We start from the raw sequence: 14163 nt of genomic DNA, 5'->3' as shown, positions 1-14163 counted from the left end.
TTTTGAAATAGCAAATCCTTGTTCACAACATTTATTAAATAGCCTGCGGTATTCAAAGCTAATGGAAAATCTATAAATATTTAACTCATAGGCTTAAAATAGATGTTGTTCTTTAGATTAATCTAACGGCACATTCACTAATGTCAAGCTTTTAAAATTGTTATCAATTGTTTCGAGTTTTGCGTCGCAAATACGAGTATATATATTTTATTACACAAATGCGTATACACATTAAAATAAATACGAAGAAAAAAATCGGCATGCACGTCAAATACAAACTTGAAATTAAAATATTCTCATTTACAAATGGAATTTTACGAACTTTTTGGAAATGTTTAAATGAAAAACGGATATAAAAGCACGGCTAATAATGTGATTTGTAAAGCAGATTTTAAATATTAGAAGAATACCAAGAAGTATACCTCATACGAGTATGTATATATAATCACTCCACTGCTTAGTTTTCTGTTTGTTCAGATGCAGTCATGGTTCTAAAGCACGAGTCTAATTATAGAATTGCTTATGACAAGCTTCTGTTGCTTCAAAGCTTCGACTACAAGTGTAATGTATCAAGTTTTTACTGTGGGTTGCTTGCAATTTTGGGCTGGTTTTATTCTCACACAAATCACAAAATTATGGCCAATACAAATGACCCATAATGAAGCATGTTTGGCTGCCACTGCCAAAGTCAACATTTATCTTCTTGTTGTTGCCATTACTGTTGTTGTGGCTGCAACAAAAAAAAAAAAAAAGTCGCTCGACTGTTTCATTTGCGAGAGCAACAAATAAATTTGCCAGCAATTTTGCGGATAGCTAGACAAACGGCTACTTTCTTGCTTGCTTTTCCAGCTTTCCTGTAGCCGCCACAGCCTTAATTGCCATGTTCAGGTTGCCGTCGCTGATCAATAAAAGCTAAAGCTATAGCTATAGCCATGGCCATGATAATGACAATGTAGAGGCAGCAACAACAAAATGGCCATGGCCATGGCCATGGCTGTCAATGATTAATGACAATAAATTTGATTTTATGCGGGCCTTACAGGACTGACTCACAATGCATCGCTTGATTAGAGTTCGGTTTGTGGGCATAAATTTAGAAAATATTACGCCGGGGTCTGTCATAAAAATGCAATGTAGTGCAGCGATTGTTTTTGTTGTTGTTGCAAGCAGAACAAAGTGATGTTGCTGCTACTACTACGGCTGCCTCTGCCGCTTTACTTTTGCATAATTTAGCATTAAGTATGTAGTTGAGCTGCGCCTGCGCAGTTGCAGTCGCAGTCGCATTGGCATTGGCATTGTCTGACTTGCGGCCATCACTCAAAACGTCGCACGCTAATTGGACAGTGAAATTGCAGTGCAGTGCAGTTCAAGCCTCTGTGGCAAGTTGTTGTTGCTGTTGATGTTACTGTTTTGAAGCTGCTGCTGGCCACTTAAATGGACAGCGGCAGCAACAACAATGATTTAGTGGCCAACGCATTAGCTTCTTATTTATTTTACGCGCAGTTTCGGTTTCGTTTAGACAACATAGCATTGTATGCTGCTCATCCCCCTCCTTTGCCCTTCCCCTACCCCCTATTGCCTGCTCATTAATTATGCAAGCCCAAAACATAAACAAATGCAAAAGAGTCGAGTCGAGACGGGACGGGACGAGTCTGAGTCAGGCAGCGGGCCGTAGAATGCATGGACAGAGAGCTCTTGGAATTTGTTTTCAACTTCATTAAAGTTGATTTAAATATTTTTCTAAATGCGTTCGCTTGCATGATATTATTATTATTATTATTGTTGTTGTTGCTGTTGTTGCTGTTGTTGCTGCTGCCCCTGTCTCGCTTTACAGTTTTAGTTTAATTGAGATTTTTATTAGCAATGCCGCTCTATAATTAAATCGGTCATTAATCCAACAACAACTGCAGCACAACTCTAAATAAAAGCAGCCACGCAAAATTTGTTCATTACATTACACAGACAAAAGGCATGCCAATGGACGAGGTTCTTTCCATTAGTAAGCGACTTTAAATAATTAAAAAGAAATTCTGAAAGCGTTTCCATTTTAAAAACAGTTTAAAGTAAAACGAGTGTGTGGATGACAAACGTTTCTGCTTTAGAAAGATCTTCAAAGACAAGCAATAAGGCATTGGAAAACACAACTTATTCCATTAAAAGCTGTGGTATGATTTTATAACTGACAGAAAATATTATACAAAAGCTAATTAGTAACTAGCAGAACTGAATTTGTCCACAAATTATTTGCATGTGTGACCGCAGCTTCCAGAATCAAAACGATCTTTGTTATGTGTATGTATTAAAAGGTAGTTAATTTTCATAGATAAAGGTAGGTACTTATGACTAAAGATTTGTCGTAAAGAAATATTTGAAAGATAGATATGAAAATTCTATGTTGACTCAAATTTTGAAAATTTCATAAACGCTTGGGCCAAATAAATTGAACATCTGTTATTAGAAACTATATCCACAGCCGGTTAAAATTTCATAAAGTTATCAATTGCTTATAAGCATTTAATAATGTCCATAAATAACATAAATAACAGTTCCCATAAATATTTCTATATCTAATACTTCAGATTAAATATTTGGGAATTGCAGTCTTTCAATTCATTTCAATTCTTTTCAATTGTTTATAAGCATTTAATAATGTCCATAGCATTAGACACATGTTACCGTACAATAAATAACAGTTCTTAGAAATATTTAAATATCTAAAGTAGATTAAATATTTGGTAATTGCAGTCTCCTAGGAGAGATTAGATTAAGATGAAAATATTAAAGATATATTTTAAAGACAACTACGAAAATTCAATGCTGTTTCAATAATAAACTACATTTGGAAATTCTATAAAAGTCATTGCAAAATGCTTGGGCCAAATAAATAGAGCATCTGTTATTAGAAATTAAATCCAGAGCCGCTTCGATATTTTGATTTTAAACACAATAGTTTCATAAGGTTTTTATTGTTTTTAAGTACTTAAGTACTACAATGAACAATATTGCAATGGACACATGCTATCGTGGAATAAATAAAAGTTAAAACAGTATTAAAGTGTGAATACCTAATACTAGGCTTGATATTTAGATTAAATATTTGCAAATTTGCAGAAATTAGAAACTTTTTCTCTATTATACTAATCTGTCATCAGCCGGCATAAGACCATCTTAAAGGTCTAAGCTTCAATACCAAACAAATTTGAATTATATGTATACTTAGTTGGCATATAAAGTTTGATTGGTTCCGGTAAGTTCTCAAACAGCCCACGTATTGTTGCAAGCCTCTAGCACGCTCGTTGCAAACTTGACCGCAAAAGTGGCGGGCGCTGAGTCGGCGCTCCCTGCTCCAAGCATGCATTCGTACCAGACTTAAACAACAACTGCAGCTACAGCTACAACAACACGAATTAAAATTTTAAATGTCGCCAGCAAACAAGTTTACGGCCAGACAGACAAAAATCAGCAACGATATCAACGATGACGCCAAGAAATGCAGTTGATTATGATGATGCTGATGCTGATGATGATCATGATGATGTTGATGATGATGATGATTGTAAGTTGCATATGGGTCGTGGCATGGCGTGGCGTGTCGCGTTTTGGTTGCTGCTCTATTTCCATACCCGATTACAAGCTCATCAATTCCAGCAACAACAGCGAAAATAAGAGAAAGATGATCAGCAATTGCCAAACGTATTGCAAGTTGCAAGCGATCGTCTTACTCTTGCCGCATAATTGCTCGCCTAAATCAATGTGGTGGTTGTTGCTGTTGCAGTCAAGCCCCACATACACACATATGGGTATGTGCGAGTATGTGTGTGTGTGTGCAACTTCATTGTCAACATCAACATCATCGTCTTCGACGTCGTCGTCGTCGTCGTCAATATTTGCCATGATCTTATCGTTCAGCAAAGTTATGTTGTTGTTGTTGTTGCCATGACTGTTGCTGCTGTTCGTGTCCGTCCCCATCGTCGTCATCATCATCGACTGGGGCGCAATTATTTTATTTTGTATGTCGCCGCTGCCTCAATATATATGTTTGATGTTGCTGTTCTTGGTGTTGGTGTTGTTGCAACCGCTGCCGCACATCATCTTTGGTGCTGAGTTATGGCAAAAGACCTTGGAAGTTGTGGCAAACCGAATGTTGCTTTGAAAAACTGTACGTGGCTGCCTTGCCGGCACACCCGCACCGTCAGCCAGAGTTGCCACCATTGCCGTCATGCCACAATTTGTCACTGCAACGTCAGCGAGACGCGTGCGCCACAATTCGAGACTAAGCCAGTGTCGAGACAAAGGCCAGCTCGCTGTCTTTCCACTTGCAGAAAATCCATTATTTATTTCAGTGCCAGGAATTTAGAGTTGTCAAGGAGTGAACAGTTTATTGGAAGATGAGTATTGAATAGAGCAACGATGAACTAACTCTTTCTTTAAGTGTGTCAAAAAATATGTTTTCCCCTAGGATGACTTCATTATCCTGTCCGTTTGATTGCAAGAATGATCTTTCTTGGTCTCCCAAATCTCAATTCGATAATAACCGAAGATTATTTTTTTTACTATTCCAATTAATAGAAAATTATATTTACGGTACTTTTCTATCTTAACTACCAATTTATTTGTAAAGCCTGTATGGATTGTACACTTTATACTTTGAAAGAACATACGAAAGCCGCAAACTTGACGGATACTTTTAATGTTCGATTGTCAAATCGAAATAGGTAACTCTTTAAGCACAAATCCATATAAGTACCTTACAATCCAGTAATGATCTGCTTAAGTAACAGTAAAGAAATCATTGCAGCTAGGTAAGCCGAACTAGACCAGAAGTTCCAAGTGAATGAAACGCGTCTTTCTTAATACATACTTAAAGACAAGATCAATTGGAACCTATTTCGTATTATCAATTTTGTATAAAAATAAAAAATATGCTTAATAAATGTTCAGAAAGAATTTATAGAAATCAAGGACGACCACAAAAGGAAAATTCGCCTCCGCACCTTTACTTTTTATACAATCCTTGCAAATAAATTACATGAGAATAAATATATAAATGTGAAACAATGTTTCAAATAACTATATGAGTCATAGTCACCAATATTTATAAGATCCATTAAACTATATCGGATCAAGATTCTGTGATATATATCTAGTAAAGAATCTGTTTTAGTACTGTCCGTATTGTGGCATCTCTCCCTGTTTTCTTCAAGTGGATTGGATGCTGCATCATCTATATCGCAGCCTGCGATCTCCGAACAGTTAAAACCGCCAAGCGACAGCAACAACAACAACAACAGCGGCAGCAGCAACTCCTGCTGCGCTGGCAGCAACAACAACAATAACAACAGCAACTAAGAAGAGATTGCCAACTGGCGCTCCTTCGACGACGACTTCTTTATGGCTCTTGATTTTTATGATTTTGCTTTTTAATGCCACATTTGTGAGTGTGCGTATGTATGTGTGTTGTGCCTGGCTTCCAGTTTCTTATCGGGCCGTCTATATCTGCAAAGTCTGTGCTTGGTTCGGTTATATTTTCGGCTATATAGTATGTATGTCTGGCTGCCTGCCTGCCTGCCTGCCAACGGCGCCGTCGTCGCCAGCCAGCCAGGCCAGCCCAAGACGCTCAAGTGCCTGGCTCATAGACCTCCTCTTCTCCAACTAGTGTTGTTAGTGGATGCTGAGGCCAACTTATGGCAGCTTGTTTACTAGCCAGGTCTTAGTTAAGTTGGCACCACTGTCATTGCTTTTGCTTTTCTCCTTTGTGGTCAAAGGTTGCTGCATACTTTCGAGCTGTCAGTCTGTCCCATTGTCCATTGTATTATTATTAAGTAATGGCCTGTCATTATTTCTCTTGTAATTGCAATTGTAATGAGCGGAGCCCAGTTGTTGTTAACACGCTTGTAATTGACGCCTGCTGCCTGATTAGAGGTGCAGCACAATTGATGCATGATGAATCAGCCGAAGAACTAATATTTGCTCTCTAGACTAAATTCGTAATAGGGCGACGGCAGGTATTTGAAATGAAGAACTATGTTTTATTTCAAAAAGAAAATTCACGAAATTAGAGCCAGAACTTGCATTGAAAGTTTTCGAATTAAATATTGTTGTATTCTTTTTAGTTGTTTAGAATTGATCCTCGCTAGAAAAAACTTTAATACCAAAAGGTTTGCAAAGTTTTTCCTCACTGTTTTCTTCGATTACAATGCGTAGTGCATCATGAGTTCTAGCCAATAGATCGTACGGTTAATAAGGAATACTACATGGAAGTTATAATACCCTGCGACTTTTTCCTATTCCCAAAACTGAAGAGACTAATGAAAGGAAAGCGTTTTGCCAAAATTGATGAGTTAAATTCAAATATAAGAACGAGTTGATGGCCATACCGGGGATTGGCATAAGTGCATTATATCTGAGGGGGATTACTATAATACTATACTAATATTACTTGTATATAAAAAGTATACAGACCATGTACAGGATGTCATGGATTTAAAGGTACTTCAAAATAGCGACAACTACGCGCTGCTAAAAGAAAGTCGTTCACTTCTAAAATAGGCTTTATACGGTTTGTAAAAAGATTTAGTTAGGCAAGTCTATAAATCATGTTAGAGTGAGTCCAAAAGTCTCTTGTTTTTTATTCGAAGAGACGATTAGTCGCGTCATGCTGATCATTTATAGTACTTAGCTATAATATAGATTCCGTCACGCTCATTTCTGCCTTCTTAATACGCATACAAGTATATTAGTACCTTCTTAAGAATTATATCATCTCATCCATCGGCTACAAATTATAAACTGTCATATGTGTATAATTAAATTCCATAATCTGGTAAGCATGTTTGTTGCAATCTTGGGCATTTAATGCGATGCGATCATCCATTTCTATAGTCCGCATCATCAGTTCTCTCTATTTGGATAGTAAAGCACATAACTCACTGATTGAGCAACATTTAGAAGTGTCGCCTGCTTACTTATTTATCGGTTATCTGCCTCATCCATTCACTGACACCTAGCTGTCGTCCCATTCAAATCGAATGCGCCATTGTGAGCACTTTATGGCCATAGCTATGGCTATGGGTTATACTTAGATACCTGCCGCCTGCCGTTCATAATTGGCCGCTGCCAATCATTTTAACAGCCTGGCAAACACGCAGCACGCAAAACTCGTCGCTGATAATGCAAAATATCTGTCCGAGTATCTGTGTGTGCGTTCATGTGTGCGTTCATGTGTGCGTTCATGTGTGTGTGTGTGTGTGTGTGTGTGTTTGTCAGGCACCACCAAAGAGGAGCCGCGCAAGATGAGCTGCGGCGACTACAACGATGCACCGACAACGATGGCCCGACGGGCTCAATGACAATTGGCGCCATAACTGGCATCGACAACGACGCCAACGATGGCTGCGACGATATTGAAATGAGGGGCGGGGCCAGGCGAGGGCGCCATGGGGCGCTTGAGTCGCTGCTTGTTTGTTTATAATTACCAAGTAAAAACGAAGCAGCCAACAAGCGAACAACGGACTCTACACTCAAACACATATGTCTGCCAACAAACCAAACCAACCAACCAACCAAACAAGTAGGGAGGATATTTTCCAACGGATAATTAATCCGTCAACCGACCTTTGCCTCATTGGCACTGTGTGGCTGGCAGGTGGAGGCAGTTAGTTTTTAGTCTGGGAGACTGTAAAGCAAAAGAATGAAGTGATTAAACGAACAGGCCCTTTTAATTGACCATTACTCAACAAAAATTACGCAATTGTTTATGAATTCCAATCGAGCATATCCGTAGGTTAGTTAGTCTGTTTATAACTCAACTATCTTTCCTTTAAAGTTAACTAACAATCAAAAAAATTCTTTGACATACATACATATCTACGTTGTAGATATGTCATTGTTTTGTCAGACAAAGAAAACAATGCTATTCAAGCATAGTCTGCTGGTATTGAAATTCATTCGCATGTGCCGAGTTCGTCTATAAATTGGCATTAACTTAATTTCCTAAAAAACGCATATTACTTAATTAAATTAATTTTCAGCTGGTATTAAAAAAAAATAAAACTGTCAGTCTGAAACGCTTTACTGTGCTGGAAAAAACTATATGCCAGAAAAAAACTGCCATAGAAGAAATGCACGTCTAAAGGGCGCTTAAGCAATTATTTATATTATTGTTTATTTATATTATTAACTATATTTGTATGAACTTAAGTGAAAATACTTAAAATTATAGACCATTGATTCAACTTGTTCTAATTAGTGACTTGTAGCTCCCAAAACAATTAATAATAATAATTCTTTGCTATAAATATTTGTATTTACTTGTTTCGTCTATCCGTCGTCGGATTGAAACATTTAACTGACAAATTGTCTAGTTCGAAATACTTTCGAAGCATCGAGCCTAATTAATAAACCTAATAAGCTATTTATTTATAGAAAAACATAACAATAAAACGAAAGATAATATTATATTATCTTGCATATTTCAAGTTTCAATCCAGTATAATCCACATTAAATATTTCCACTATTTCGAATTGACTTCCTATAGCACTCAATCCCAAAACATATGCCGCTTAGTGTAGACAACGTTGTGCAGCGATCTGCCGACAACTACGACTGCAGCGGCAATTCAAATTAATGAAGGCTACTGGTTTTGAGGCAAACAGGCAAACAGCTGCCGTTTACAGACAACTCGACTCTGGACTGGCGCTATTTTTATGGCCGATCAATTTTCTAATTCGTTCTTTCCTCTCTCCATCTTTCTCTCTTGCGTCTCTGTAGGCGGAAATGCTGTTGGAGGATCCGTTGCTGGGACCGCCAGGATTGGCGCCACCGCCATCCCATCAAACGCTTCCCGCCAGCATGAAACATCATCGAGCCGAGCTGCTGGACATTCCAACGAAGAAGCACAAGAGCCTCGATGTGGCGACTGCCTATCATCCGCTGGACATACAACGCTATCAACTGATGTATGCACATTGCATGCAACAGCAGCAGCAGCAACAGCGAGTGGGTCAACAGATGTCCGCCTTTCGTCCTTGGGGCTCGGCAAAGACACTACTGCATGCATACAATGCAACGGCTGTGGCAGCTTTATCCTCACTGCCCTACGCCTGTCAGGAGCCCCCGGAGCTGCAGAATCCGGAGCGTGTGGTGCGCAGCTCGGATCGCGAGCGTTTCGGAGGCACTTACCAGCCAAATGTGGCGCTGGCGCCGCGCAAGAGCATCCTGTGCAAGGAGCGGGACAAGGATCGCGAACGTGAGCGCATTGAGCGAGAGCGGGAGCGTGAAATAGAGCGGCAGCGCCTTCGCGAAAGAGAGCGCGAGCGGGAGCGTGAGAAGGAGCACAGGGAGCGTGAGTTGCGTGAGCTGAGAGAGCAGCAACAATCATCGCACGTTCACCACCAACAACAGCAGCAGCAGCAACAGCTGGCACATCATGTGACAGAGAGTGAGCTGCACATAAAGCAGGAGCGGGCCAACACACCGCTGGACATGCTGCAGAGTCCGCCCGCAAGCAACAACAGTAACAACAACAGCAACTGTAATGCCAACAATAATCACAATGGACCAATGGACGAAGATGCCGCCATCATGCCAATGATATCGCCAATGTCGCTCAGTCTGAGTCAGCAGCAACAGCAGCGCCTTTCCCTACATACCTCAAGCTCCACGCACTCAACCTCGTCATCATCATCGTCCTCGACGGCTTCATCCTCGGCCTGTTCCACCACATCGCCGACAGTTGGTGCCTCATGCACACCGCCGAAGCCGGTACCCGTGCCCGCTCATTTGCCGCCCCCGCCTAGCCACAGCCACAGTCACAACTCCCCACATCAGCTCGCTCATCAGTCAGCGACGGTGAAGCGTCATCTCGCCACGCTGCGCACATCACGCAGTCCCGAAGAGTTCTCGGGATCCAACGAGATTACCTCCTCCACATCGCCAGTGCCACAGGCCAATAGCAACTGCAACAACAATGGCAGCAGCAAGCAACAGCAGCAGCAACATATTATTGCCACTGTCAATCAGCATGCCAAGCTCCTGCCAACAAGCACCTACCACAGCAGCAGCAACAACAACAACAACAACAGCAGCAACAACCATAACAGCGGCAGCAATCAACAGCTTCATCACAACAACAACAACAGCAGCAACAACAACAGCGACATGCCAAGCCGCATAAGGATCAATAAGAATCTGATGAGTCATCCACAGACACCGCCGCCTGCAACTCTGCTACCGCCTAGCCATGTCTACTATAAGTCGGCGCCGCCACCCCCAGCGTCGCACCATCTTCATTCTCATCCACAGCAACAACATCACCATCATCAGGGCTATCGCCAGCAGCACTCGCCTACGCAGTCTTCCAGCGCCGGCCTCAATCTGAGCACGCACTCCTCGAATGTGGTCAGTAACACCTCGAAGCTCCAGTCACAGGCCATTCCGCTTCAAAACGGCCAAGGCAAGCCGCATCTGGGCAGCGAATTCGAGCTCAGCACGGACACGGATGACGACAGCCTGAATGGTGAGCCGGACAGCAGCAACATGTTGCCACCCTGGGAGATGGCCGTCGAGGCGTTGCGAGACACACGACCCCGAGATCGAGAGCGTGTCCTGCATCTACTACAGCGCCTATTGCAGGAGAACCAACAATATCGGTACAACAACATACAGTTGAGTGAGCTAGTCCACAAGCAGGACGCGCACATAGTCGACCTAAGGGAGCAGCTGCAGCGTTGCCGATGCGAGCTGGAGGCTGTGCTGAAGCTGCAGCAGCGCAATGGCGATGCCAGCGATGTGGCCAGCGTTCGCAGCAATAGTAGCAGCAAGCCGGACATGATGATTGAGGAGGAGGTCAATGAAGCGACAACACTGAGAGTGCCATTGAAACGAACGTTGGAGCAAGTGCAGCAGCCCGCGCAAGTTTATGTCGAGAACGAGCACGAGGATGAGGGAGCAGAAGCAGAAGCGGAAGATGATGAGCGTGAGGAACGTGAAGAGCGGGAGGATGAGGAGGAGCGCATAAACGGCATGGATAGCGATGAGACCATGACACAAGACAATGCTGATAACAACAATCACGAGGAAAAGTCAACGCAACAAAATGGACATCGACGCAGTCCAACGCCTCTGAATGGCTCCAACCATGACGAAGAGGAGGAAGAAGAGGAAGATGAATCAGTGGCAGAGCCGCATATCAAGCGTCTAAAACGACAAAGTCAAGCAGAGGAAGCACCTGAAGCAGCTACAGTAGCAGCAGCAGAGAAAAATGCTGGCAACACTGAAGCTGCCGCTAATGAAGAGAAAGCTCTCAAACAGCTGCCGCTTAAAAACAATGCACAAAATGGCGGCATCGATGAAAGCCAAGGTCAAAGCGACGAAGAGAGCAATGCCGAACGCAGCGAACTGGACGAGGAAGAAGATGATGAAGAGGATGACGAGGCGGAGGAAGATGATGACGAGATGCAGCAGAGCCAGGAGCAGCAAGTGCAAGCGCCACATAGCAATGCTATTGTCACGCCACCCACAGCGACCACGCCCATATCGCCTGACTCGGCAGCAACTGCTGGCCAGTTGTTCGATAGCAGCAACAGCAGCGATGAGAGCTCCATGAAAAAGGCTCAGATGTCGGCCAGTAATGCGTTGGCAAAAATGTCTGCTGCAGAATCTGAGGAAGGACGACCAGAGAATGCCAGACACAATAATAATAATAACAATAAGAGCAACAACAGCAACAGAAACAGCCACAGCAGCGATGCGAACAATGAAAATGAAGATTATGAAGATGATGACGAGGACGAAGAAGATGACGATGATGAAGATGAGGACGATGAAATGCCGCTGCAGCAACGTCAGCAACAACAACAGCAACAACAGCGTCGTCAACAACAGAGCCTGAAGGAGCGTCACAACAACTATGTTAAAAATGAGACAGTGGCGCCTCCACCTGCTCCAATCGCTGCAACGACAAAACCAACGCCTACATCGACGCCTGTGCCTGCATCGACCCCGTCAGCAGCTGCACCGCGCATTCTGACGTTGCCCACAAAAGCGAGCAAAAAGCAAACGCCGCCGACAACGAATTGCGAATTACAAATCAACAAAAAGGAGATTGTCTAGATTACCGTAAATCGCAAATGCAACACATTGTTATTTTTATTCATTAGCTGTAGTTGTAGCTTATAGTGCCGTATCCCATACACACACACACATGCCCAAACACATGCACCCCCTCCCCCTCCACACACTCAACATAACAAACCAACAAAAAACACACACATTTTAATACAATTTAGCTTAAGTCATTAGCGCGTAAATCTTATTATACCACTCACTCTCTTTAAGCTTCGCGATCGAGAAGGAAGAAAGAGAGAGAGAGAGAGAGAGAGAGAGAGAGGGAGGCAACAAATATTACGCACATTTTACAGGCAGCTATTAACATCAACCGTTACCCAAAGGGTATGGGCATTGGAACTCTGCAACACTGTTAAGCTGCCGAGCCAAAAGAGAGAATTTCTGTAAAAAGCTTAAACAATCTGTTAACATTTCTATCGCATCTACTCGTGCTCTGTCTGGTCTGTTCTGCTCTTTTCTACACTCATAATGCGCGACTTGATCTCACGTACAAAACAAAATGTTTGCCTTTTTTCCAATTCAATTTTTTCGTTTCTTTTTTCTTTTGTTTATATTCCCTTTATATCTGCATTTTACTTTCAAAATTTTTTGTAATTTGTTCTTCTGCTGCAGAAATTATGATTGAAACCAAAGCTTTAAAACAAATTAATTTGTACATTTTTGAGACCAATTTTAATTACTTACGTGTGTGTTTATGTTCTGCTTTTTTAAGTTTGTTTTATATGCATAAATATATATACAATATATACATATGTATGTGTACTTTAGTTTAATTACGTCTAGGTTTTATCTAAATTTGTAAGCAAGAAAATACTTTGAAGACATTTTATGCAAAAAACTAAAAAAAAAAAGAAAGAAGAAAGAACGTGGAGTAAAAATCACTCAAAGCGAGGCTTAAAAATTTAGCAAAATATTCTAATGCATCTTTGAACTCTTTATAAATACATGCATACATACAAACATACATAATATATTTTTAATGATCTTTAGTCTTTAATTTTAAGTTTCAAAACGAGAGTTATAAAATATATTTAAATGGAAATATGAAGAAAACACAAATGAACCCACCACTGACTAATGAATAATAAGTAACAAACAAACAACAACAACAAACAAACAAACGAAGAGCAAACCAATCTTACACTTTAATTATTAAATATTTAAAATATTTTATGTATAGCATGTGAAACAAAACTGCAAACAAACGAAACGAAAGAGAATAAATAAGAGAACAACAAAATTAATGCCGCGTTCAATTGAATACATAATTCAAATACAATAACAATGCATACATACATATACTATACCTAAACATACGCATACATACATATACATACACACATAAATATAAACTTTAATATTTATTGTAGTCCTTAATTTAACGATTAATTGTTTCAAATTAATTAATTAATTAACGTACATCGTATGTAGTTCTTGTTTCACTCGTAAGCTTGCTTGCTTTCTAGGCATTTAGTTTGTAGTCGTTGGAAGAGCAACAACAGCATCAGCAACAAAAACAAGAAAAACAACAAAAAAACAAACAAAAACTTGTACTCTTAAGGCTTCGTCGAGCACTATGTTTGTGTAAATATCTTATTTCAATACACACATACATACATTCATACATAAATGGGTATGTATGTATGTTTGTATATTATCTGTCATCTGATTCGTTTGCGTTGCCAACACTTTGTGAAACATTTTCAAGAGCCAAGCGGTAAAGCGCAGAGATTTCTAAAATCTATAAACTTTTTGTTAAACATATTTCATAAATTATTTATGCCTGTGTGTTTGTACTTTCTAAAAGAAAACATTTCGTCGTTTGTTTAAACAATTTTCGAAATTTAAAACAAATAACCAATACAACAAATACGAACCAAAATTTGTCAAAAATGCAACAAAAAATATTATTATTAGAGCAACAACAACAACAACAACACATGTAAAATTGTAAAATTAAACACTTTAAATTGTAACAAAGTAAGTAAAAGAAAAGAAAAAACAAAATAAAAAAAATACAAATAAAAAACAACAAT

General features: G+C 40.4%; 1 protein-coding gene across 1 annotated transcript in view; it reads left to right on the top strand.

The window, feature by feature from the left end:
* LOC115630998 (homeobox protein 2) overlaps nt 1–12803 on the top strand; it is a 126881-nt gene extending 114078 nt beyond the window's left edge. Inside the window, exon 2 of the mRNA XM_030527591.1 lies at nt 8771–12803. Coding sequence (XP_030383451.1) covers nt 8771–12112 — 3342 coding nt within the window. The 3' untranslated portion in view covers nt 12113–12803. The remainder of the gene's footprint in view (nt 1–8770) is intronic.
* Nucleotides 12804–14163: the final 1360 nt, after the last annotated feature.

The sequence above is a fragment of the Scaptodrosophila lebanonensis genome, unplaced genomic scaffold (assembly GCF_003285725.1).
Source record: "Scaptodrosophila lebanonensis strain 11010-0011.00,11010-0021.00 unplaced genomic scaffold, SlebRS2 tig00001412-arrow-pilon, whole genome shotgun sequence".
Lineage (NCBI taxonomy): Eukaryota > Metazoa > Arthropoda > Insecta > Diptera > Drosophilidae > Scaptodrosophila > Scaptodrosophila lebanonensis.
The sequence above is the reverse complement of the archived record's forward strand: the minus strand, read 5'-3'. Positions and strand labels throughout refer to the sequence as shown.